We start from the raw sequence: 26,998 nt of genomic DNA, 5'->3' as shown, positions 1-26,998 counted from the left end.
ACAGTGATTAGTAGTTGTGACCTACTAGGCATTTGATGAATATGGTAAAAGTAGGAATTATGAGGAAAATGAATGTAGGTGCTTGTTTCTGTAGAATTCGTTCTTTGGAAAATATAATAATAAAGCGAGGATTTTAAACCATCAAATTAAAGGCTAAGTGAGGAAGCAAGAGGAGCCTCTTCGGCAGCATATAAAGAGATGCTCATCTCTTGAAGAAGGCACCCTCCCCCCTAAATTTTTTGTATTATTTTAATATAAGACATTTCCAGTACTGCTTAATTTTCCATCCTAGTTTGATCTTTTCCCAAGATCAAGACCCTACTTGAGAAAGAGCAGAATGTCCAGAATCAGAGAAATGGTTAATGCATGTGAAAATCTTGAATTCCTAGACGCCCCTGAGCCCTTTGAGTCCTCAGAAGTGTCCCACTCCTCTCTGTGAAGGGATGATAGCACCTCGCCATTGTGGGAGGATGACAGAGCGTCCTCTACCCCACAGGACATCGTGTGTCCTTCTCAGGAGCTGCTCTTATCTCCCCTCTTGGCCACAAGCCAATAACTAGAGTCAAGTCACATTGTAATACAGTCAGGTACAAGGTGGACCTACTAAGGGGCACAGTATAACTCAAAAGAACTGAAGGACCTACTCAATATTTACCAGTAGGAAGTGGGAGGTTATATATGGAATTGCATGCTAAGGGACTGGATTAAAGAAAATAGAACATAAAGTTGTACAAGGAAACATTTTTAAATTTTTGAAACAGTCCCTCAGGATACAGGATTTAATACCTGTGTTCATACTCCAGGAGATGGTGGGAACAGACTACCTGTAGAAACTTGGAAAAAGTGATGGCCCACAGGAAGTGAAACTGATGTTCTGGAAGTGTCATGGCAAACAGTGGAAGACAGAATCCAAATGATCAGAGTAGTGGACATATTAAGATAGATATGCTATGTAAGTCGGTAAAGTCTACCAAATGAGTCTTTATTGAAGCTTTAAGATGTTCAATGTGGTTGTCCTCTGAGGGAAGGATAGTTGGTAGTTACAAAACTGAGCTCAATATGTTAATTGCAATCAAACCCTAAAATAGTAGAGACTAGATGATATCCATCAAGAAATTAAACCCTTGTCAGTTGCTTCATTTGCAAATATTTTCTCAGTCCATGGGTTGTCTTTTTGGGTTTTTTTTTTTTAAGGTTTCCTTTGCTGTGCAAAGGCTTATAAATTAGATTAGGTCCCATTTGTTTATTTTTACTTTTATTTCTATTGCCTTGGGAGACTGAACTAGGAAAACATTGCTACAATTTATGTCAAAGAATGTTTTGCCTATGTTCTCTTCTAGGCATTTTGTGGTATCATGTCTTATATTTAAGCCTTTTTTACTTTATTTCTGTGTATGACTTGAGAGAGTGTTCAAACATCATTGATTTACATGTGTGTCAGCCAAGGGAGGTTGAAGTGGGATTCTAGGAGGTGAGCGGCCCAACCGAAAAAATGTACGAGGAGCTGCCATACCATGAGACAGGCTTCACCCAGAGCGAACATGGAGTTTACAGCACTTTATTCTATTGCCACAAGGTAGTGTGCTCACTCTACGGTGCACCTGTCCTGCTTTTACCTATTTTCTGCCAGCACATGCGCAGTGTCATTTTCTTTGTTCATGAGGCTTACAGAATATCTCTAGCGTATGCATACATCTATTTGCTTTGTTCTAAATCTTATATAACTGATGCATGCATACAATCATTATTTACTTCATACTACAAACATGTTGTGATCATGGCCTTGGGTCCCACGGCCTTAACTCATCTCAAGGCCACTGATACTCACCTCCTAGGTCGTGGGAACCCTGGCCCATAGGGTGGAGCTTTGTGCCCAAAGACAACAACAATACAGAGTATAGCATCCTACCAGGTGGAGGCATTTACATTATAAGTAATGTTGGCACATAGCCCTTCTGGAAACCACCCCATTCTGCGGTTTGGAGCCTTGTGTTCAAACTGCTGCTCAATACAAAGAGGGCTTAAATTTCTCACTTTTACATGAACACTATTCGTCCATCCCCACCCATTCCATGCAATCCTTCCAATTGTGGGGGGGGGGGTTGCCCCACTCACGTCAGAGTGTCTTTTAAATAGTCTGTCGCTGCAAGTCCCAGGGTGATCTCACTGTCCTGTTGGCATTCCATCGAACCAAGGTGCTCCATTAGCTCTGGACGCAGGGTGGAGGTGCCTCAGCAGTCTATCTCCTGCGTCTGTGGGAAGTTCAGTACAGACCCAACAGTGAGAGACACTGTGTACTTGCAAAAATGTGTGCACCCAGGAAAACATGGTATTTGCTATTACACTGGGTGGAAGGACAGAGCAAAGGTGAACACCATGCTTGGCAAATCTCTCACTTCTGGGAGGATGCAAGCCACTTTCTCATCTTGTAAGAGTACAGTGGCAGGAAGGGCTGTTCAACCTGGGCGGTAGTACCATACCAACCCGCCCATGGTAGGTTGGTTACACTCTGGGAGTGCTTCGGGAGCTATCAGTGGAATTGCCCAAAGCTGTAGGGCTTCTGCTCCTTTAAGTAGGGACACTCCTGTTTTCCCTAGAGTAACCTGTATATCAAAAGGCCATTCCCCCACTTGGGGGGTTACCTGCAGGGCTTTCTTTAGCCTGTTGCCCCATGGTTCCAAAAGGGCTAGCCAGGGGCCTTCAATCTGGACCTGATTCTTCCATGTCCAGGTGTCCTTTTGTCCTGAGTTCAACACCCTAGTGTTGCATATTATTAATGCCCCACTATTGAGACATCAGAGGCATCCTTTATGGGCCCAGCTCTGAGCCTCCGAATGGTCCCTTGCAATAACTTTTCCAGTGGGCTCATACCTGTACAGCAAGGTTGTTCATTCAAAAGACGTACCGCCTGCAGCAAGACACTATTCCAGCCTCTCCCTTGTGGTTTGAGAGCCCTCAGTTTGTCCTTTAATATGCCATTATATCATTCAATCATACCTGCTGCTTGGGGATGGTAAGGCACATGCAATGTCCAGTTAATATCATTTTCCTTGGCCCATTCTTGGGTCTGTTGGGCAGTAAAAGGGGTCCCTCTATCACTTTGTATTTCTAAGGGAGTCCCATAAAAGGCCTGTAAAACTTCCAATGCTGTAATAATAGCGTCTTGTGTAGCTCAGGGCACATGGTAGGCAAAACCTAGGCCAGTAGCGGTGTCCACCACTGTCAGCAGGTACCACAACCCCGTACTAGGAGCAAAGGGGCCTATCTAATCTATTTGCCATACCAGCAGTGGCTGAATTCCCCGTGCAATCTTCCCCATCTGTTGGGGACATCGCCGCCGGTGCGGGTGCTTCTTAGCACACCATGGGCACTGCCGCACGATATCTTTGGCTTCACTATGACTCAGATGTAGGCCCTACTGGTCAGCTACCTGCCTCATTGTGTACAAACCTACATGACCAGGTTTCTTATGAAGCCAGGTACCTATGTCGGGTCCTGGAACCATGGCCTGTACAGGGCGAAGTTGGGCTAGCGCATCAGTAGCATCATTGCTCGGTGCCAAGGCTGGGCAGTATCCCAGCACATGGTAAATAGTATACTGACCTTCTTGGCCTTTACCCTATAATTGTTTCCACATCTGTTGTCCCCATGGGGGTCAGTGCCCAATCATCCAGTCTTGCAGGGCCAATTGGGGTATCCACAAAGTGAGGCCTCAATACACAGCCCAATTATCCATGCAAATCTGTAAGGGGCTAGGTTCATTCATCAACACCATCTATACTGCCTGTAATTCAGCCCATTGGCTGGATTGGCCTTCTCCTGTCTCATACCAGAAGGCTTCAGTGGCACGGTACAGTGCTACTGCAACCCAAGTGGGCGGACTGCCCCTACAAGATCCATCTGTATACCAAGCAGTTCCTGAGGGTGGCCCTTTCCCTTCACAAAAGGGACTGGGCACAGGGTCCACCCCTTGTTGTGGGAGCATCTGTACAGCAGGCACAGCAAATCTCACAGGCCATAACACCTGCTGCAACTCTGCAGCCAAGGGGCTAGTGGTATACTGAGCTATCTGTTCCAAATAAGCACCCCACTTCATCAGAGTTGGGATCTGGGCAGTTCCCAATTGGGGTTGCTTTGCCCATGTCTGTACCCATCCTGCAATAGGGTATGTTGTCTGCACTTGGACCTCTTGCTTCCCCATCAGGGGTTCAGTGGCTAGTCAGTTCAACATGTGGCCTCTGGTCGTCAGGGTGTCCCATGTCCCGAACACCTCAGCCTTCCTCCTAGCCTAGGAGGAAATCAGCAAAGGCCACCTCTCGGGCCTGATGGGAGGTTGGCAATGGAGTATATTGTTGCTCAGGCCATAATTTCTTCCATAAGGCCATTAGCACCTCCTAAGGCTGGCCATCTAATTTTATATGGTTCAAGCCAGCTGCCAGTAAATCACACCATATCTTACTGGCAATCTAGCTTTTGGGGCCCTCCCAAAATTGGAGCATTCCCCTTTTTTCCTCCTCTGAATTTCCCTTTCTGAGTCACTGCACCAGAGGAGGTCTTTGACTCACCTTGAGTCTTGGCAACATGTATCCCCTTTCGGCGCACCTCTACGTCCCACAGACTAGCCTCAGCCTTCATGTATGGGGCGGTCTACATATGGTGCTAGTAGCGCCACCATGGTCCCAAACGTTCCCACTGGGCCATTAGCCAAAATCAAATCTTTCATCCAAGCTGTAAGGAGCTCATCATCTGGACTACGGAAATGCAAAGCAAACATCATCTGGCACATGCCCATTTCCCAGACAACTTGCGCTAAGTCCATTTACTCACATGTTCAGGCAAATTGTCCCACACAGTGCGTGCAGCAGCCACCAACCAGTTTATCAGTGTTATGGTTGCCAGCATCAGCATTAGACTGGGGAATAGTTTGCAGCTGTTGCCGCAATGAGGGGATGGTTGTTATGCTGGCCAGCTGGCCCATCTCCTTCGGAGACAGCTCAGTCTGGTCAGCCCCATCATCCCAAAGGCACAGTAGCCATGTGGGGACTGACTCACCCGTACATTGTTTGCACTACTTTGCCAGGTCTCTCAATTCCGTTGATGTGTAAGACTTATAGGTGGTTTGTCATGTCACTTGCTGTGGTCCTGCAGGAGCTCCCCCCTGAGCCATGGGCTCCTCCAGTTCCACCTGCTGCCTCACCATGGGCCATAGATGCAGTGGAACAAGGGTAGGGGCCAGGCTTACCTCTCTTGGAGATGGTGGGACAGGAGACGCACAGGCTTTACCACTCTCGGAGGCAGCAGAGATAGGACCATGCAGGCATCTTTCTGTTGTGCCGAGTCTCTGCTCAAGTTCCTCTTCCCTGCGCTGTAACTGCTCCACTTGTGCCTGCAATTCTCTCCTGTCTTGGCTAGCGCACTGCAAAACCTACAAGAACACCCAGGCCACCCTCCTGGCTGCCTCTCAGTGGGCTAGTGGGACATTATTTTCTAACAATTCCAGCGCCCTCCGTACTTCATCTGGAGGGGCGCCTCTGTGTCCCAATCCTCAGGCTGAGCCCATGTCAGCAAATAGGCTGCCACCAGGTACCATAGAGAGGTAGGGGACCACATAGTTTCCATCTAAGAATCCCCATCAGGGGCAGGGTGTTCAGAAGGGGCACTCACCCAATCCTGCTCACAGCGCCAAGTGTCAGCCAAGGGAGCTGAAGTGGGATTTGAGGAGGTTAGCGGCCCAACCAAAACAATGCGCAAGGAGCTGCCATACTGCGAGATCGTGGCCTTGGGTCCCACGGCCTTAACTCATCTTAAGTCCACTCACGATGCGGCAGTCCAGCTTTCCCAGCACCACTTGCTAAACAGTCTGTCTTTTCTCTATTGTATATTCATGACACTTTTTTGAAGCTTAACTGATGATAGGTGTGCGGTTCTTTATTTTTATATCCTCCTAAAAAAGTTTTGAAATGATTATTCTGAGTAATTTTTTTCCTATCTCAGTGTATGACATTCTCAACCTTTTTTCTCCCTATCAAAATAGTTGAATTTCATTTTATTTTTTTAACATTTTATTGATTTATAATCATTTTACCATGTTGTGTCAAATTCCAGTGTAGAGCAAATTTTTCAGTTATACATGAACATATATATATTCATTGTCACATTTTTTTTCTCTGTGAGCTACCATAAGATCTTGTATATATTTCCCTGTGCTATACAGCATAATCTTGTTTATCTATTCTACAATTTTGAAATCCCTTCCCACTCCCCCACCCCCCTTGGCAACCACAAGTTTGTATTCTATGTCTATGAATCTGTTTCTGTTTTGTATTTATGCTTTGTTTGTTTCTTTGTTTGTTTTTTAGATTCCACATATGAGCAGTCTCATATGGTATTTTTCTTTCTCTTTCTGGCTTACTTCACTTAGAATGACATTCTCCAGGAGCATCCATGTTGCTGCAAATGGTGTTATGTTGTCAGTTTTTATGGCTGAGTAGTATTCCACTGTATAAATATACCACCTCTTCTTTATCCAGTTATCTGTTGATGGACATTTAGGCTGTTTCCATGTCTTGGCTACTGTAAATAATGCTGCTATGAACATTGGGGTGCATGTATCATCCTGAAGTAGGGTTCCTTCTGGATATATGCCCAGGAGTGGGATTCCTGGGTCATATGGTCAGTCTATTCCTAGTCTTTTAAGGAATCTCCATACTGTTTTCCACAGTGGCTGCACCAAACTGCATTCCCACCAGCAGTGAAGGAGGGTTCCCTTTTCTCCATAGCCTCTCCAGCATTTGTCATTTGTGGATTTTTGATTGATGGCCATTCTGGCTGGTGTGAGGTGATACCTCATTGCAGTTTTGATTTGCATTTCTCTGATAATTAGTTATATTGAGCATTTTTTCATGTGCCTGTTGATCATGTGTATGTCTTCCTTGGAGAATTGCTTGTTTAGGTCTTCTGCCCACTTTTGGATTGGGCTGTTTATTTTTTTCTTATTAAGTCATATGAGCTGCTTATAATTCTGGAGATCAAGCCTTTGTTGATTTCATTTGCAAAAATTTTTTCCCATTCCATAGGTTTTTTGTTTTACTTATGGTTTCCTTTGCTGTGCAGAAGCTTGTAAGTTTCATTAGGTCCATTTGTTTCTTCTTGCTTTTATTTCTATTGCTTGAGTAGACTGTTCTAGGAGAACATTTTTGAGATGTATGTCAGATAATGTTTTGCCTATATTTTCCTCTAGGAGGCTTATTGTATCTTGTCTTATGTTGAATTCTGTGATCCATTTTGAGTTGATTTTTGTGTATGGTGTAAGGGAGTGTTCTAGCTTCACTGTTTTACATGCTGCTGTCCAGTTTTCCCAACACCATTTCCTGGAGAGACTGTCTTTATTCCATTGTATATTCTTGCCTCCTTTGTCAAAGGTTAGTTGACCAAAAGTTTGTGGGTTCATTTCTGGGCTCTCTATTCTGTTCCATTGGTCTATACGTCTGTTTTTGTACCAATACCATGCTGTCTTGATGACTGTAGCTCTATAGTATTGTCTGAAGTCTTGGAGAGTTATTCCTTCAGCCTCTTTCTTTCTCTTCAGTAATGCTTTGGCAATTCTAGGTCTTTGATGGTTCCATATGAATTTTATTATGATTTGTTCTAGTTCTGTGAAATATGTCCTGGGTAATTGGATAGGGATTGCATTAAATCTGTAGATGGCCTTGGGCAGTGTGACCATTTTAACAATATTGATTCTTCCAATGCAAGAACATGGGATATCTTTCCAATTTTTTAAAGTCTTCTTTAATTTCCTTCAGACAAAATAGACTTTAAAACAAAGGCCATAAAGAAATATAAAAAAGGACATTTTACATTTTATAATGATTAAAGGAGTGATACAAGATGAGGATATTACACTCGTTAATATATATGCACCCACTATAGGAGCACCTAAGTACATAAAACAATTACTAACAGAGATAAAGGGGGATATTGATTGGAATACAATCATAGTTGGAGATTTTAACACCACATTAACATCACTAGACAGATCTTCCAGACAGAAAATAAATAAGGCAACAGAGAAATTAAATAATGCAATAGAAAAATTAGAGTTGATGGATATTTTCAGAGCATTACACCCCCCAAAAATAGGATATACAATCTTTTCAGGTGCACGTGGAACATTTTCTAGGATTGATCATGTACTTGAGAACAAAAGAAACCTCAACAATTTTAAGAAGATAGAAATTATCTCAAGCATCTTTACTGACCAAGATGCCCTAAAACTAGAAATCAACAACAGAGAAACAAAGGAGAAAAAAAAGAAAGCATGGAGATTAAACAATACGTTATTTAAAAAAAACAATGGGTCAATGATGAAATCAAAGTTGAAATTAAAAACTATCTTGAGATAAGTGAAAATGAAAGTACAACCACACAAAATTTATGGGACACAGCAAAGGTAGTGTTAAGAGGGCAGTTTATAGCAATACAGGACTTCCTGCATTTTGTTTTAATCCATAATACAAAGTACACACTTCAAAGTTCAGCCCAACCTACTATAAATTGGTTAGGCGGGACAAGGAAATGTGTTTGGATTGTGAGTCATGCACTTGTTTTAAACTCAGATTTCGTTTCAGCGAGAGTTAATCATGAAGACTGTGAAAGGCTTCTGTGTCCTTTTCATGCTGCATCTGGGTTTCTTTGACTCTGGAAGGACTGGGAAAGTACTTGTATGGCCTGCAGATTTTAGTCATTGGATTAATATAAAAGTGATTCTGGAAGAACTCCACCGTCGTGGGCACGAGATAACTGTTCTGGTACCTTCACCAAGTCTCCTGCTTGATCATACCAAGATTCCCTTTAATGTGGAGATCTTCCAACTTCCGGTAACTAAAGAAACTCTCAGGGAAGAACTCGATACCAATATCTATACAGTTTCTTTTGAACTACCAAAACTCTCCTGGTGGGACATGCTAATAAGATCTAGAGAAATGATGAACAATCTTTTAGCAATACCCAAAAGACTATGTGATAGTGCTATCTCAAATAAGGATTTACTCAGCAGACTACAGGCAGCTAAGTTTGATATCTGTTTGGCTGACTCTTTAAACTTTTGTGGGGAGTTGGTGGCTGAGATCCTCGGTATTCCATTTATATACTCTTTACGCTGTTCCATTGGGAATACCATTGAGAGACTGTGTGCTGGGCTTCCGATGCCTTCTTCATATGTTCCAGGCATTGCATCAAGACTGACAGACAACATGACTTTTATACAGAGGCTGAAGAATTGGTTATTGTACACAATGGGTGATATAATCAATTTATATTATATATTTCCAGAATGGGATGCATATTACAGCAAAGTTTTAGGTAAGAAAAATTTGCATGTAATAAGGATTCTTATTTCATATGTTAAATGAAATACTTCTCTGACTGTATGAAAATGTACAAAAGATATTTTTAAGGGTGGATTCAAACTCTTGCTCCTAAACAGTTTTCAATGAAAAAAATGGTAATTCTTTTTTTCTTTTTGTTTTGTTTTAGAAGATTGAGTACTGAAAATATTTCAGAGAAGGAATATTCTCTATATTAATGCATAAGTCCTGCTTGATGCTACTAAGTTTTGGGGGGTATCTGGAAAACCCAAATCTGACAGTGTGTTTAATTCCCATAACTTTGGACTACTCTCTTATTTACTTCCTCTTTTATACACCCTGTTTTCTTTTTTATTTACTTCCTGTTTCTCAGACTTACTGTTTGCATCCTATCTGGAGTCTTTTGCAGTTCCATAGAGTTTAAAATTTAATTTCCTTGTTACTGATTTTAAAAGATATATCTCTTATACTCTATCATTCCTAAAAATTGTGTTTATTCCTAAAATTTTTAAAATGTGTTTGTACTTCTGATGTATTGTTCTGTATAGCCATTTCCCTTTTTTGTTTTTTGAGGTATCTGTTCTAAATCCCTCTGTGAAATTATTTTTTCAAAACTCACAAACAATATGAGTGCTTCTAATGAACTATGCTGCCCAGGAATATGCCTTATGTTCTGAATGGCATCTGTCATAATCAAGGTTGACAAATTGCATTGAGACATTTCCTGGGCATTCTGTAAGAGAAGAAGGTGCTTTTTTCTCTAGACTTGACCCTAAAGAAAGTTATTTGCAAAAACTGCTGTACCCACTAGTCACCCTTGTTCAGAGTCCAAGATGCAAATGGCAAAACTGAGAAAAGATAATTTAAAATCTCATCCTGGTGACATTTTCTGAGTCGTAGATCAAGCAGTGACTGATCTATAGCTGGATCAAGGTCGTTTGTTTGTTTCTGATTCCAGCAGTTTGGTACTCAGTTGTGGAACCTCTTTCATAGTGAAGAATTACTGGTAGGACATAGTGATCATGGTCTCTGATTCTTTCCTAGCTGTTTTTACCTAAGAATATTTGGAGGGGTTTGTAAATCAATAATCTGAGAAAGAAGAATAAAGGCTTGATAAATAGAAGAAACATGTTTCTTTACTCTCATAAATTTAAAAATACTATAAGATAGATCATTATTTGCCTATTCAGAATGTAAGATCTTCATTATAAAATGTATTTAAAGCTTTTCAAATTTTTAAAATATAACTCATAGTTTATACAGTTATTAACTGAACCATGTCATAGATATGTTTAAATAATTGAGAAGGAAACCAGTAAGACAGCATTTCTTTCAAAAAACTACTTGAGGAACTATTTCTAAACATTTTGGAGAAAAAAGAAATGTTAGGGTAATAGTGCTAGGTTAGACCCCAAAATGATCAAAATCCTATAGTGCAATAATGTCATAATTTGGGAGATTGTCTTTCTACTGCACAGAAATGTACAAGTCTACATTCAAATTCAAAGTACCTGAACTCAACATCCACAGTAGAATGATTAAATGACAAAGTAAAACATATGCACATTTTCCTAACGATGTGAATAATCTTCCAATCATTAATTACTCAACAATGCCCAAGCATAGTATTTAAAATGGCATATGTTTTCAGAAATTTGGGAAATGCTTTCCCAAGTTTGAGATATTGTCTCACAATCTCTTCATGCAGATTAAGCATTTTTTTTTAACTCTCATACTAAATTCTCTTCATTTCAATCCATTAAACACAACAGATTACTAACCTAGGAGTGCAGATTTAACAACAAAAAGATATTGATATGAAAGAAAGCAAAGCAATCATATGTTCCTCAAATTCTACTCCTAGGTTTATAACCAAGAAAAATGAACACGTGTCCACACAAAAAATATACATGATTGCTCGTAGAGCATTATCCACAGTAGCCTAATATGGAAACAACCCAAATGGTCATTAACTGATGTGTAGATAAACAAAATGAAGTATAGCCAAACAAAAGTATTACTCAGCAATAAAAGGTAAGGAAGTACTGATACACAGTACCACAGGGATGAACCTTGAAAACACTATGTTAAGGGAAAGAAGGCAGCACAAAAGACCACGCAGTGTATACTTTCATTTACATTAAATGAAATAAGGTTACTTTGGAATAGTCAAATAAAGAAAGAAGCAGATTAGTGGTTGCCAGGGGCTGGGAAGAGGGAGAAATGGAGAATGACTACCAATGGATATGGGGTCTCTATGAGGAGTAATAAAAATTTGTAAAATATACTAGTGGACATGGTTTCACAACTATAAATATACTAAAAACTACTCAGTTGTGTATTTAAAGGAATTGTGTGTTTTTATAAATTCTATCTTAATAAACCTGTCAAAAAGATGGTGTGAGAGTGAAGCATCACACAATGGGAATAAGACTATACCCAAAGCTGACACCAGTAAGCCACTGAAATGGGATATGCACTGAGTATGAAACTGGATTTTGAATACCGTTGTCATTATCAGAATCAAATGCTTAAATTACTGAGATTTGCTTGTGATCTCTTACACAGATAGATCGTCCTGGTCAGTTCAAAATCCCTCACATTTGCTAATCAGAACTTAAGCACACTCAGAACATCAAGAATATTCAAAAAGCCATGTGATGGGAAAACATAAAGCTACAGAGTCTTCATATTAGTGATACTGAGTATGTATGTCAAAAGGACGCCAATACTCTGGATAAGGTTCCTTACTCCACAGTAATTGAATAGAATGCAGAAATGAAGCTTGGACTCCAAACAAAGAGAAATTATTTACTTCTCAGTCACTAATTTCAGTTCTTCTGCTGTTAATAGTCACTTCGTTGCCATTGAGTTCAAAGGTACACTTTTATTCCTGTTAGTCAGTTAGTCATTTAAATGTATCAAAATACTACATATTTCACCACCAGCTTAATAAACACTGCTATATCTTCCCCGAAGAGGACAAAAGGCTTGTCCAACAGGAACTTCCATTTTGTATGGCAAAGGAGTAAATCACTTAAAAAAATTTCCTTTTAATAATTCATTCCCAATAAGATGTAATTAGTTGTGACAGCACACTGGAAAACACTAGAGAAAAAGAGGGATACAGTAAAAAAAGTTGTTTTTTTAAGAAACCAGAGGTTCTTGGAGCAACAAGGATGCGATAAATTGAAGAGGGTCCTCGAGAAGAGGAGGCGACCCGACCATAGAAGTTTGAGGATCACTGCCTGAGTTTCTTGTTCCTGGCTCGGAGCAGGTGTCCTTGCTGAGCGTGGAGTGGGGCTCAGGCTTAGCTCAAGCAGAAAGACTCTGTTGGCAGAGATGAAGCGGCGGGCTTTTGGCTTTGTTCCATGCTTAAATTGGTCTTTGGTTATTGATAATCTCACTATTTGTACTCTTGGGGAAAAGGCCAATGGATTTCACAGAGGTAACATCGGGCCGATATGTTTAAAGATTTCTCTTAGAAAAGTAGATGGTGAAACAGTTCCCTTATAACATGTCAGCTTGTTTCCTCTCTATCATCCTTCATTTTTATTCAGGAAAACCTACCACATTATGTGAGACTATGAGGAAAGCTGAAATGTGGTTGATTCGAACTTACTGGGATTTTGAATTTCCTCAACCGTACTTACCTAATGTTGAATTTGTTGGAGGACTGCACTGCAAGCCTGCGAAGCCCCTACCGAAGGTACTTGAATGTGCTGATTTTGCCTGTTTGAGAACTTATCTGCTGAAATGATTTCCAGTTTGTTATTGATAGTATTTGATCTGCCAGCTGAAAACACATGCTCAGGAATTAGCGGCCATGACTCTCTTACACTAGTAGACTGCAATCAGCAGGTCAGGAGCCTTCCTTTTGTATTATGTGTTATTATCTGGTTGAAGTAGTCCCCGTATTTCCTTACTTTTTCATACTTCATTAAGTCTTTATGAACATGTACATTCTGCAGAAATGTTAAAATATTTCCCAGTATCTCAACAATACCATGCTCCCATTGAAACTTAGGTTAAAGAGAGTGATAACTTCACGTGTTAAGTCAATCTATCTATAAACATATTGTAATGGTTAATTTTATGTGTCAACTACCCTGGGCCTGGGACTCAGCTATTTAGCCAAACATCACTATGGAAGTTTCTGTGAGGGTGTTTTTAGAGGACCTTAACATTTAAATATGTGGACCTTGAGTAAAGTAAATTGCTCTGCATTTGTGGGTGAGCCTCATCCAATGAGTTGAAGAACTGAATAGAAAAGACTGAACTCTCCCATGCAAAACAGAGTTCTGCCAGAAGATGGCTTTCAGACTTGACCTACAACAGGGGCTCTTCTCTGAGTCTTCAGTCTGATGGCCTATTCTGTGGATTATAATTTGCTGGCCTCTATAATTAGGTGAATTAATTACTTAAAATAAATCTCTTCCCTGTCTTCAGTGTGTCTCACACTTTTTTTTTTTTTTGTCTTATTTGGTTGACTTAGCTTAGTTAGTAGCTAAACATAAGAGGAAAAGACTTCTTTTTTCTTCAGTATGATTAAATATGCTATTTTTATCTTGGATTCCAAGCCAAATTTTTCTATAATATTACTATTATCCCCAAAGTGTGCATTATAAGTATTTCTGCTTTACTTACCTGGTCAGGAGTTATATGTCTACTTCATGTCTTAATGTGTTTGTGGAAGCTTATATAATGTATAAATATATCCAAATTAAAGAAAATTGAAATTCATATTTAGAATAGAGTAAATTATACCGAAAGGATGTCATTATACTGACCATGATTCAGCAGAAAAAAGAATGATAATCTTATTATCATCCAAGGCTAAATAAGAAATGAAGCACCAGAACTATTTAACTTAAAGGAGGAAACCAAATGCCTAATTTGATGAGCATTCTGAAGAGACTCTTGGAAAGCAATAGAGAGTAATGAATATAGTCATTCACTTTATAAACAACAAGCTTAATTTAGCTACTACTTTATAGCTTTCAACAAATTATTTAACCTCTCTGAGGTAGCTTTTCCATCTGCAAATGTATACATATATCTTAAGATCACCATATATCTAAGTTAAATGATACATATAAAGAGCTCAACACATGGCAGAAGATAACATGTAGTCAATGATTTGTAAACAGAAAAGCACACACCTCAGAAATGTCTAGAACATAGTAGAAGGGAGCTTCCAATTTAAATATCTTTGAAAATCATTTATTTTATACAACTTTTAAAGATTACTTTCCATTTATAGTTATTACAAGATATTGGCTTTTCCCCCCATGTTGTACAATTAAATCATTGTTAATTTGCCTAATAACTAATGATTTCAGTTTCTATGTTTCATGCTCTGAAATGGTTAACATATGAAAAGACAAATTATTCTAATAATTCAGACACACTGAGAAAGCTGTGTGACTAACTTACTTTTGTAAGGGGAAACTTTCATATTATAAAGACTGTTTTCTTCCCAGGAGTTAGAGGAGCTTGTCCAAAGCTCTGGAGAAGATGGAGTTGTGGTGTTTAGTCTGGGGTCAATGGTCAAAAACATCACAGAAGAAAAGGCTAATATGATTGCATCAGCCCTTGCCCAGATTCCACAGAAGGTCAGATGCTTTTATTTTTGAGGGGCAGCTATTTTAAAATCTATGAGGATCTCCTTAAAAGTGCACTTTTAAAGTGTAGGAAAAGGTATTGGTGTTATTAGTGTCAACTGAACTGAACTGTAAATTAGAAGTGTTAAATGTTAAAAGAGGATATTTTATGGCTACCTTGCTTTAAACATGGTACTACTAATAGGAAAACATATTGCCGTATTTTCTTTAAATAATGGGATAAAGCTTAAATCAAGCCACTCCTATTAAACAATTGATCAGCTTTATGTGCTGGTTTTAACGCTTCCATGTAACCTAAGCTTCTTTTTGCGTTATTTATTTTTTAAATCTGAGGCATATACACAAGGTACAACTAACATGTCAGAGAATACAGGAAGAGACACTCAAAATTATACCATTGATTCACGGGCTGTCTTGGAAGTATATTTTCTTTTAATTAATGGTTTTGGACCAGGCCCTGGCTGAACTTGGAACTGACAGCTTAGATTCCATGAATACTCCTAAATAATGATTCTTCTATCTAAACAGTTAAAGATTTTAGTAATACTGTAAAACATTTATGCAGTTCACTCTATGGCATTCCCACAAACTATGCATTTTTTTTTTATTGATACCATCCTAGGTTATAACTGAGTGATGTGGTTCTTAAACTACCAGGGACACATTTTATTTTGTAGCTTTAGATAAAATAGCTAAAATTATATGTGATTTTAAGTTCCAAAAGATCATGACAATTTTTGTGCACATAACCAAATTACTTTCAAAAAATGTTTTGTGGAAACAATACCCATTTAAACATCTCATCTAAATGGCATCTTCATGAAAATATTAAAATTTCAATTGTATTAAAATACAATGCTTAAGGGTGACATCAAGGTAGAGTCAAAAGCACCAAGATCTGACCGTCTACCTCAACAACAACTGTCCTAGCAGAAACTGTCTGAACTATGTTGGAAATATGGACTCTATCTGAGCACTTGAAATATGCAGGGGAGAGCCTGACTAGTAGATTGTGGTTAATTTTTTTTGTCAATTTCAGCCCCCTAGAATAGCAGTAGCTTCGAAGTCTCCATCACCCAGCCCCACTGCAGCCAACATGCCTTTCTCAATAATATAAAGAAAACACACAAAAATAATTATTAAGTTATGTAATTAGGAACATAGTGTATAAACATGGAATTGATGGCATAAATAACTGAAAGAGGTGGATGAAGCTAAGCTATAAAGAAGCAGAGTTTTTGTATGCTTTAACTTTAATAGATCAAAAAATAAATCACAAGAGTATTAGAAAATATTTTAAAATAAATGCAAACATTAACCAAAAAAAAAAAGAGATGCAGAGAAAGCAAGTCTAAGAGGTATTTTTTAAATTAAACTATTGTTGATTTAACAATACTGTGCTATTTTCAGGCATCCACCAAAATGATTAGGTTATATATATATCCATATTCTTTTGATTCTATTCCATTACAATCTATTACAAGATATTGAATAGAGTTCCTTGCACTACAGAATAAATCTTTGCTGTTTATCTGTTTGTATATGGCAGTGGGCATCTCTTAATCCCATGCTCCCAACTTATCCCTACCACTCCCTTTCCACTTTGATATCCATAAGTTTCTTTCTGTGTCTGAGTCTCTTTCCATTTTGTAAATAAGTTCACATATACTTTTTTTTAGATTCAACATATAAGTGATACCGTATAATATGTGCCTTTCTGTGTATCACTTTCTTCACTTACTATGATAGTCTCTAGATCCATCCATGTTGCTGCAAAGGGCATTATTTCATTATTTCTATGGCTGAGTGGTATTCCATTGTGTATAGATATACCACATCTTCTTTATCCAGTCATGTCAATGGACATTTAGGTTGTTTCCATGTCTCAGCTATTGTTAAGTAGTGCTGTTATGAACATTGTATTCATTGGATTCATGTATCTTTTCAAATTAGTTTTCTATGTATGTATGCCCAGGAGTGGGATTATTGGATCTTATGGTAAGAGTTTTCAGTTTTTTAAGGAACCTTCATACTGTTTTCCATAATGGCTGCACTAATTTACATTCCTTCCAACAGTGCAGGAGAGTTCCCTTTTCTCCACACTATTTCCAGAATTTATTTGTAGATATTTTAATAATGGTCATTTTGACTCTGGTGAGGTGATACTACATTGTAGTTTTGATTTGCATTTCTCTAATAATTAGTGATCTTGAGCAGTCTTTTCATGTGCCTGTTGGCCATCTGTATGTTCTTTTTGGAGAAATGTCTATTTAGGTCTTCTGCCCAGTTTTGATTGGGTAGTTGGTTTTTTTGTTATTGAGTTGTATGAGCTGTTTGTGTATTTTCCAAATTAAGTCTTTGTTGATCACAATGTTTACAAATATTTTCTCCCATTCTCTAGGTTGGCTTTTTGTTTTTTATGGTTTCTATTGCTGTGAAAAAGCTTTAAGTTAGATTAGATCTCATTTGTTTATTTTTGTAAACACATTGGGAGATTTAGCACCCAGTTTTGTAGACACAAACAAGCAAGTATCTTGGGTTGAGAATTGCAGTAGCATGGCAAGGACCATATGTACTGGTCATTCTCTGTACTGTAGGTCTGCAGGCCAGCTCCCACAATTGCCTCTCCAGCCTCTGAAGCCCATTATTTGTCCTGGCAGACTTCCTAGCTGGTGAAGGAGTTTTCTAGGGTGAGGGAACCCTCCTCTTTCAGAGCTCCCTCCCAGGGGTGCAAGTCCCATCCTGATTCTTCTTCATTTTTCCTTTGTCCTACCTGGTAACATGAGGATCATTCTTATAACTTTGTTTGTATGAGATCTTTTGCAAGCTTTCAGTAGGTATTCTGTGAGAATTGTTCCACATGTAGATGTATTTTTGATATATTTGTGGAAAGAGGTAAGTTCCACATCCCTCTCCTCTGCCACCTTCTGTTGCTCAGAAGGAAATTTATAGCTGTAAGTGCCTACATTGAAAAAGAAGAACGATATTGTAAAATCAATAACCTAATATTATATCTCAAAAAGTATAAAAAGAAGGCAAACGAAACCCAAACCTTGCAGAAGGAAGCAATGCAGATTAGAGTAAAATAAACAAAACAAAACAAAAAGGTTTAAAAAAAAAACAGAGAAAATCAATAAAACCAAAAGCTGGTTTTTAGAAAAGGTCAGCAAAATCATCAAAACTTTAGCTAAATTGCAAAGAGGGAAAAAAAAGAGTAGATGCAAACAATTAAAATGAGAAATGAACTTAGGGAGAGGATGAATGGTTTTACATAGGATTGTAAAAGGTTATGATGGAAGTGTGACCAAGATAGCAGAGTAGGAAGACCTTCATCTCAACTCTTCCCTCAGGCACATCAAAATATCAAGAATTTCCAGAGCATCTATTTATGAGAAAAATGAGAGAACTAGCAGAAAAGAGCTGAGAGCCACATGATAAGGAATGAAATTAGACCCGTATCTTACACTACATTCAAAAATTAACTCAAAATAGATCAGAGACTTAAACTTTAGAGGTACAACTGCAACACTTCTATAAGAAAATTCTAGAGGAAAATTTCATCACATTGGATTTTGCTATGATTTCAATAGGTATGACACAAAAAGTACAAGCAAGAAAATAAATCAATTGAAATACATCAATTGAAGAAATTTTGTGCATCAGAAGACATTTTGAAATATAATACATAGATTGGGAGAAAACCTTTGCAAATCATGTATATAATAAAGAATTAATGTGCTCAATTTATAAAGAACTCCTACAACTCAACACCAACAATAAAATCCCAACTGAAAAAATGGGAAAGTCCTTGAATATTTCTCTAACAAAGATATGCAAATAGCTAATAATACATAAAAAATGCTCCACATCATTGATCATTAGGGAAATGCAAATCAAAAGCACAAAGAGATACCACTTCAGTCCTTAGGATAGCTATTATTTTTTTAAAGGAAATTAACAAGTGTTAGTAAGAATATGGAGGAATGTGACCTCACGCATTGCTGGTCAGAGTGCAAAATGATGCATCTGCTGTGGAAAACATTTTTGTGATACATTGGAAAGTTAAACGTAGAGCTATCACATGACTCATTAATTCCAATCCTGACTATATATCCAAAGGAATTGAAATCAGGGACTCAAACAGATGTTTGTACACCAAAGGTCACAGCAACATTATTTACAAAAGAAAAATGAATGGATAAAGATAATGTGATATATACACAATGAAATATTACTCAGCCTTAAAAAGACAGAAAATGCTAATGTGTTATGACATACAAGAACCTTGAAGACATAATATGAAGTGAAATAATGCTAAGTCAGAAAAGGACAAATTCTGTATGATTCCACTTATATGTGGTACCTAGAGTAGTCAAGCTCATAGAGATAGAAAGAAGAATAGAGATTAACAGGGACTGGGGAATTGGGGGGAATAGGGGAATTGCTTAGTGATACAGCATTTATGTTTGGGATGGTGAAAACATTTGTGCTATAGATAGTTCTTATGGTTACACAACATTGTGGATGTTCTTAATGCCACTAAATTCTATGCTTACAATACTTTAAAATGCTAAATATCTTTATGTACATTTTACTATAATAAAAAAGGCAATGCTTGCTTCTATGTTACTGCCAAATATATAGCAAAGCTCAGCAAAGGTGAAAGAACTAATAATTTCTTAGTGAGAAAGGTCATATCCTTTCCATTTGCCTCTGAAAACTGTTTCAAAAATCCCCTTTATAAGAACAGTCTACTAATAACAATATGTAGTTGTCTCAGATATAGATTGTCTTCATCTACTAAATTAGAATCAATCTAATTATATTAGATACATTAGGATTATTGCAAGCACTTGAAAACATGGTTGTAGCATCCACAGTTTAGAAACATTCATTACATAATCACTTCAGGCCTCAGTGTGCTCATCTATTACCTGGAGACATCAAACTAGATTAATTCTAAGTTAACTGCCTCCTTTTGACAGGATGTTATTCTAAAAGTTTTCTAATAGAGTAAAGGCATTTATCTTAACAGGTTCTGTGGAGATACACAGGAAAGAAACCAGATACACTTGGAGCCAATACCCAGCTATATGAATGGATTCCACAGAATGATCTTCTTGGTAAGACCAGAGAGAAAAAAAATTAAACAGAGTTGAGTTTACTCATTAACAAATAAATTCAAGAAATTTGTCTTCAAAATAAGGGAAAAAACCCAAAGCCCTTAGTGCCTTTTTCACATTTCTTCTGAAACCTGTTAAAGAAAAATTATTCATGATTCTGGTTAAAGATTGTAAGGCACACTTTATTTAAGACCATCATGATATGTTTAGGTCCTACTGCAATGGACTTTGACAGTGAGACAGAGAAACTGGACTTGACTCGGAATGAAAAAGAGAAAAGTTGGAAATTAATAGCCAAAATGCTGAATATTATGTCACTGCATGAAAATTTACTATGAGGAAATAAGAGAGACAAAGGGAACTCTGGCAAAACTGACCTAATCTGATTCTTGCTGACGGCAGGCTAGCGTGATCAGACATCACTTGGGGGATGATGAAGAATGAGGCAACAGCTGTAAGGGTGACTGGACATCAGGGATGGGGAAGTCTAGCAAAATAGACTCAATAGGGTTCTTGCTAAAATTGGGCAACATAGAGATAAACACATAAGCCCCCAAATCAGTGCTTGGTTGGGAAGAGCATTCTGAGGAACCTGACTAGAGTTTTGATTACTAATAGAATTTTTGTCAAGTTCCAACATAAGTAAGGAATTTATAATTCTCCCATTTATAATACAACTTCTCCCGCCTCAGAATCAGAGTCAGTATGCTTTAGATCTTGACTCTCACTAACTTTTGTATAGAATATTGTAGAGCCTCCTGAATCTCTGTATCCATTCCCTCCCATCTCTCTTCTCTTTTCCCCACTATAACTATTTGAAAAAATTCTGACAATCCCTTTCACCATCTATGATATTGTTCACGATTCCATATTACCATAACATCAGGTGCAAAATCCCATGTTCTTAGAGTACCTCAAGAACTTGCCATAATCTACACTTTCTAGCCTCTTATGCCAACATTCTCACATTGAAACTCTACACATATCAGCTCCTCTTCCCCATCCACACGAGCATTTGTTTTCTGAAATCCCTTCATTCCTTTCTACTGTTGTATTCGCAGCACCAGCAACTTGTCCATGGCAACCACTCTCCTTCAGTTGACTCTGCACAAACCTTCAGGGTTTTGTGGAATGACTTAATTGCTAGAATCATTCATTGCTGCTCAGCCTGGAATAATTGTCACTTTCTTTAGAGCCTGTAGAAATGTATACAAAGCCTCATGGCACAGAATTGTGTGGGAAATGCTGCCTAACTGAATTAGTGATTTATACAGGTGTCATGATTTTCTGTTTCTGAAATTCTTACAACTTAGAATAGTGATATTTATATATTTTCTCTTTTTAGGCCATCCCAAAACCAGAGCTTTTATCACTCACAGTGGAACCAATGGGATCTATGAAGCTATTTACCATGGGGTGCCTATGGTGGGAATCCCCTTGTTTGGTGATCAGCATGATAATATTGCTCGCGTAAAAGTCAAAGGGGCAGCTGTTGAAGTAGATTTGCACACAATGACAAGTTCTGATCTGCTGAATGCTTTGAAGGAGGTTATTAACAACCCTTTGTAAGTATAGAATATATCCTTTTCTGAGAATCATCTTGTTTTTTAAAAGGAGTAAACTGTTTCAGTTTTTAAATTGATTACTTTTACACAATCACCAGGACATAAATAATATCAAGTATGATTGTTTTACACTTCTTAATTTTTATGAAGAAATTTTCATATCTACTGTTACTGGGCAATGGATTACAATCTCAAAAAATTAGTAAACGTATTTAAAAAAAAAGAAGCTACTGTTACAGAGACACAAGTCTTTTTATTAATGATATTATTACTCATTTCTTAAAATTGTAGATATAATCACTAAAAGGATTTATGCAATATGACAAAACATACAGAAATAAAATAAAAAATTAACTCCTCTCATGCAGTTATAACCAAAATCCAGTTCAGAAATTTTACTTCAGATATTTCCTTGTGCTAATTTATAAATAGGAAAAAAAAGACAGAAATAATTGTATAAAAATTGGATTATGCTACTTTTTAATTAAAGATATCCAATATTTGTATATTTTAATTTAAAGCATGATTAATACAGTGAATTAAAACTAAGAGATCCAAATGGAGACATAGACGATGCCAGCTTCCCTGTCCCCTGGCAAAGATCAACATTAGACAGCTATCCATGGACAAAAACAGCTCTCGGAGAGTTCTAAACTCCATATAAGAGATTTTAAAAACACTGTGGAACAGAAAAACCTGAGAATAGTCACCTAAGGACAGAATGAAGACAGTTTCGTTTGATTGCATCATCCCATCCCCAAGCCATCGTAGCTCATGACCAGGAGAGATCTTTCCAAGTAGAAAGAGTTTCTTACCAGGAAAGAAATGTGGACTAGCCTCTAAAGCAGCCTGGGACACAGAAATAGAAAAAACAATCCTAAATTTGAATGAAGCCACAAAAGATCCCAAATAGCCAAAGCAGTCCTAAGAAAGAAGAACAAAGCTGAGACATCCCATTTCCTGATTTAAACTACACTATAAAGAATACTAATTTTAACAGTATGGTATTGGCATAAAAATAGACACAGAGAGCAATGGACAGGATTGAGAGGCCAAAAATAATCTCTCGCATATAAGATTAAATATATTTAACAAAACAGCCAGGAATACTCACTCAACAGGAAAGGGGTAGTCTCTTCAATAAATGGTGCTGGAGAAACTGGATAATCACATAAAGGAAAATGAAATGGGACTCCTATCTAACATTACTTGCAAAAATTAACTGGATATGTACTGAAGACGTAAGACCAGAAACCATAAAAATGTCCTAGAAGAAAACATAGGGGGAAAGCTCCTTGAACTCTTTGCAATAATATTTGGAAATGACACTAACAGCACAAGTAAAACAAATGAGAACAAAAGTAAAAATCAACAAATGAGTCTAGATCAAACTTACCACTTCTGCATAGCAAAAGAAGTGATCTACAAAATGAAAGGTGTCTACAAAATGAGAGAAAGTATTTTCAAATTACATATCCAGTAAGGGGTTAATACACAAAATACAAAAACTCATATAACTCAATAGCAAAATAACTTTTAAATGACTACAATTACTGAATAGATATTTTTTCAAGAAGACATACAAATAGTCCACAAGTACATGAAAGGGGGCTTGACATCACCAAACATCAGGAAATGCAAATCAAAACCACAGTGAGACATCACCTCACACCTGTCAGATAGGCCAGCATCAAAACACTGGGTATATCTAAGTGTTGGTGAGTCTGTGAAGAAAGGGAATTCTAGGGCACTGTTGATGGGAATAAAAATAGGCTCAGCCACTATGGAAAACAATATGGAGTTTCCCCAAAAGATTAAAAACAGAATTACACTACCAGCAATCTCACTCTGGGATTATGACTAAAGGAAATGAAAATAGAATATGAAAGAGATATCTGCACTGACATGTTCATTGCAGCTTTATTCAAAATAGCCAAGATAGGAAAATAGCCTAACTGTCTGTCAGTGGATGAATACATAAAGAAAATGTGGTATATGCATATAAATGAATATTTTTCAGTCATGAGAAAGAAGGAAATTCTGCCATTTGTGACAACTATGCTAAGTGAAATCAGCCTGAAAGAGAAAGACAGATACTGAATATCACTTATATATGTAATCTAAAGGGACAAACTCAAAGAACTAGAGAGCAGAGTGGTATATACCAGGGCCTAGGAGTTCAGGGAGTGGAGAGATTTGATCAAAGAGTCAGACTTTATATAACAAAATGAATACCTTCTGCTGAACTTTGTACAACATAGTGATTAGCTGTGATCATAACTTCTCAACATGAATGATTACATTTATCATGATATTGTAGTTCAAATAAAGCAAATAAATATATTTGTTGAAAAAATATTAAAATTTTAAAAATTGCAAGGTTTGGCTATATATTACTTTAATATCAAATAAATTCTTACTAAAAATTCCATATAAATCTTTGAGCAAATATTGACATTATAGGTTAAAATATTTATTTTTAAAATACTTCCAATTTTGGCCAATATTGAAAGACTCTCCAATATGAAGTCCCTTCTCAACTTCACATTTATGTCTCTTAAATATCATATCTTAATTTTTGTTTGATGTATTATCATTATAACATTATAAAGGCTTATATAATACACATGTTGTCTAGACTACAATTTCCAATACTGTTTAGCCTTAGTTTTCTATTTATGTAGATTTATTGACGCACTTTGTGTTCTATAATGGTATTTCTGTAACTGACGGGTTTTGTTCTTGCTAATTTTTTACCTGATAATGCTTTACTTTGATCTGTGGAGCTTTTGTTGATGTTGCATTCTTGTTTGCCTGCAATATATCCCGAATACTTATTCCTTAAAATATTGTGTATTAAGAAAGGCCTGCCTTGCTTTTTTCAAAACAAAGGGCAACAGGGATTTATACAATAATTTTTTGGCTGACATTTCTCCTCAGACTTTCTCTATGCTGTTCCACAGTTTAGGACAATGAAATGTTTCGTATTTTCCTTTAACGATGACTACAATTTAGTGTGGGAGAATGAACTCCCTCCTTTACCTTCTTCAAAAATTTGAGAAAATGCTTCTTCTAGGTCAGCCATCCAAAACATAAAACAAAACCCTGGCCTGGTCTTTTGTCCCTTGACAGAAGGCAGAGGGTTTGTGTTCTAGCTCTTGTCACTTCTCATCGCACCACTGGCGCTTGCATCCCTCTGTAGCCTGAAGCAAAGATTCCAGCATCTACTCACTCTAGGGACCTACTTCTTGCCCATTGGGTGACATTAAGTTTTCTTATATTTTCATATGAAATGCCAGGGCCATGAAGATCATGGAGGGAAACCATTACCTGATGCTGTTGAACACTAGCTTCTTGTTAACACCCTCACTCCAGATCAAACCTGGGGAAGGTGGAGGGGTGGGGGAAGGGTTCCTCTCTCACAGACCTGCCCTCAGTGCTGCTTCCTGTCACTATCATGTTCTCAATACCACCCCCTCAGCAAATGAGGGTAAAATGCTGTATTCATATTCCTATATCTGAACTTTGAAAACGCTATTTCCAATAGTTCTTTCCTCCCCTACCTCCAATTGTTATTTACAATATGAAGCATCCAAAAAATTCCAGCTGATAGACCACTATATAGAAATATTTCAAGAGGAAACAAACCCACATGCTTTGGTGCTCTTGGAGATGTTATTTATGACATCATTTATTATACAACTATTTAAAATACTTTTAATAACATATAACATAATTTTAGGTATACCACATCCTTAATGGTTTTTTCAAGTCGTTATCCATATATTCAATCTTCAGCTATAAAGAGAATGCTATGAAGTTATCAAGAATCCACCACGATCAGCCAGTGAAGCCCCTGGACCGAGCAGTCTTCTGGATCGAGTTTGTCATGCGCCACAAAGGAGCCAAGCACCTGCGCCCAGCCCTCCACAACCTCTCCTGGTACCAGCACCACTCTTTGGATGTGATTGGGTTCCTGCTGGCCTGTGTGGCAACTATTATATTTTTGGTCACTAAATGTTGCCTGTTTTGTTGCTCGAGGTTTGGTAAAACCACAAAGAAGAAAAAGAGAGAATAGGATTTGGTTTTTCTGTTGATATTTTTTGTTTGTTTCTTTTTTTAACAAGTTGGGTGGAAACCATGGTGGGGCCCATACAAATCAATCCATCCACTGACTTGAACTGATTCCTCTCCTACTCTTCAGGGTTCTTGTCCATTTCTCAGCTTATCAAATCAAAGATCAAAGACTCACCCCCGAAATGTGCCACAAGATTTAGAATTAAGGTTTCAAATTCTTTCCCAAAAACCTACTCTTTAAGAAGAGAAAATAAATACACACATGGAGTTGCTACCATAAAGACTTAGTGCTTTATTCACAGCTTTCAGTTCAACAAATTGTGATGTTGTCTGAGGCCTTAGGAACAAAATGGTTAATTCCGTTTTCAGCATTGATCACACTGAACACTTTCTAAATACGTAACGTCATCCTGGGCCCAGTGTGTTATAGTTCTTGCATGTTCTCCAAAGGAACCAGGCAAGAGTAGTGCAGAGCACACTCAGCCAGATTCCCTTCAGGTCAGGGAGATCAGGAGGCTGTCAGGGTTTCTCCTCTGCAGTAAAGCACACTTGATACCATCAATTTATTTTCATCTGACACGTCAGACTGTGTCCCCCTTGCACTACAAAACACGCTTTTTCGCCTTTGATTTGTAGATTGCTCTTCATTTGGAAATTAATAATGTTAATTCTTCATTTGGATTGTAACACTTTCGTAGCTTCAGAGAAGTAGCTGAACTTCATAAGTTAGCATGATTGATGGTACAGTGGAGTAAATGACTGGAATTTAATACCTACTTTATAGAAGTAACTAAAGAGAGGTTGTAAAGTGCAGTGGTAGTGTGTGTGTTTAGCACATACAAGGTCCTGAGTTCAATCCTCAGTGCCTCCATTAAAAAATAAAGTAACTAGTAATTTTATTTAATTCTTTTTTATGTTAATTTTACTTATAAGTATTTGTATAGTAGAAGCAAACTACTTACAGCCGCACTGCAGATACTTTGAGGGGGAGAGTCCATTTCTGAGAACTGCTCTTTGCTAAGGGGGTGATTTTTCCATCTAATCATAGACTCAGGACATTGCCCATTTCTTCCTTTTACTTTGCCCTATCACTTCTCCTGGTTCTCTCAAGAACTTTATTGTGACCACTGTATGAATCACAACTACTTAGACTTCTGTTAAAAAGTATCAGCCAGAGATCTGCGGTAAACATGAAGACACAAGTTGTATTTTAATACAAATGAAGATGTCTCTTAATTTCT

At 37.7% G+C, this 26,998-nt stretch overlaps 1 protein-coding gene across 2 annotated transcripts; it reads left to right on the top strand.

Annotated features, from left to right (window-relative positions):
• The first annotated feature begins 8,623 nt into the window (after positions 1–8,623).
• LOC105090960 (UDP-glucuronosyltransferase 2C1) lies at positions 8,624–26,613 on the top strand. Of its 2 annotated transcripts, XM_010982375.3 has the most exons (6): positions 8,624–9,363; positions 12,929–13,077; positions 14,852–14,983; positions 20,028–20,115; positions 21,461–21,680; positions 25,479–26,613. In XM_010982375.3, the coding sequence occupies exons 1-6, from the start codon at positions 8,643–8,645 to the stop codon at positions 25,756–25,758; spliced, it is 1,590 nt and encodes a 529-aa protein (XP_010980677.3). In that variant the 5' UTR covers positions 8,624–8,642; the 3' UTR covers positions 25,759–26,613. The 2 variants fall into 2 exon arrangements, with proteins under 2 accessions (XP_010980677.3, XP_031325754.2); XM_031469894.2 differs by lacking the exon at positions 14,852–14,983.
• Positions 26,614–26,998: the final 385 nt, after the last annotated feature.

Source organism: Camelus dromedarius, chromosome 1 (genome assembly GCF_036321535.1).
Source record: "Camelus dromedarius isolate mCamDro1 chromosome 1, mCamDro1.pat, whole genome shotgun sequence".
In the NCBI taxonomy this organism is placed as follows: Eukaryota; Metazoa; Chordata; class Mammalia; order Artiodactyla; family Camelidae; genus Camelus; species Camelus dromedarius.
Note: the sequence above shows the minus strand (reverse complement) of the source record. Positions and strands in the feature narration are given on the sequence as shown.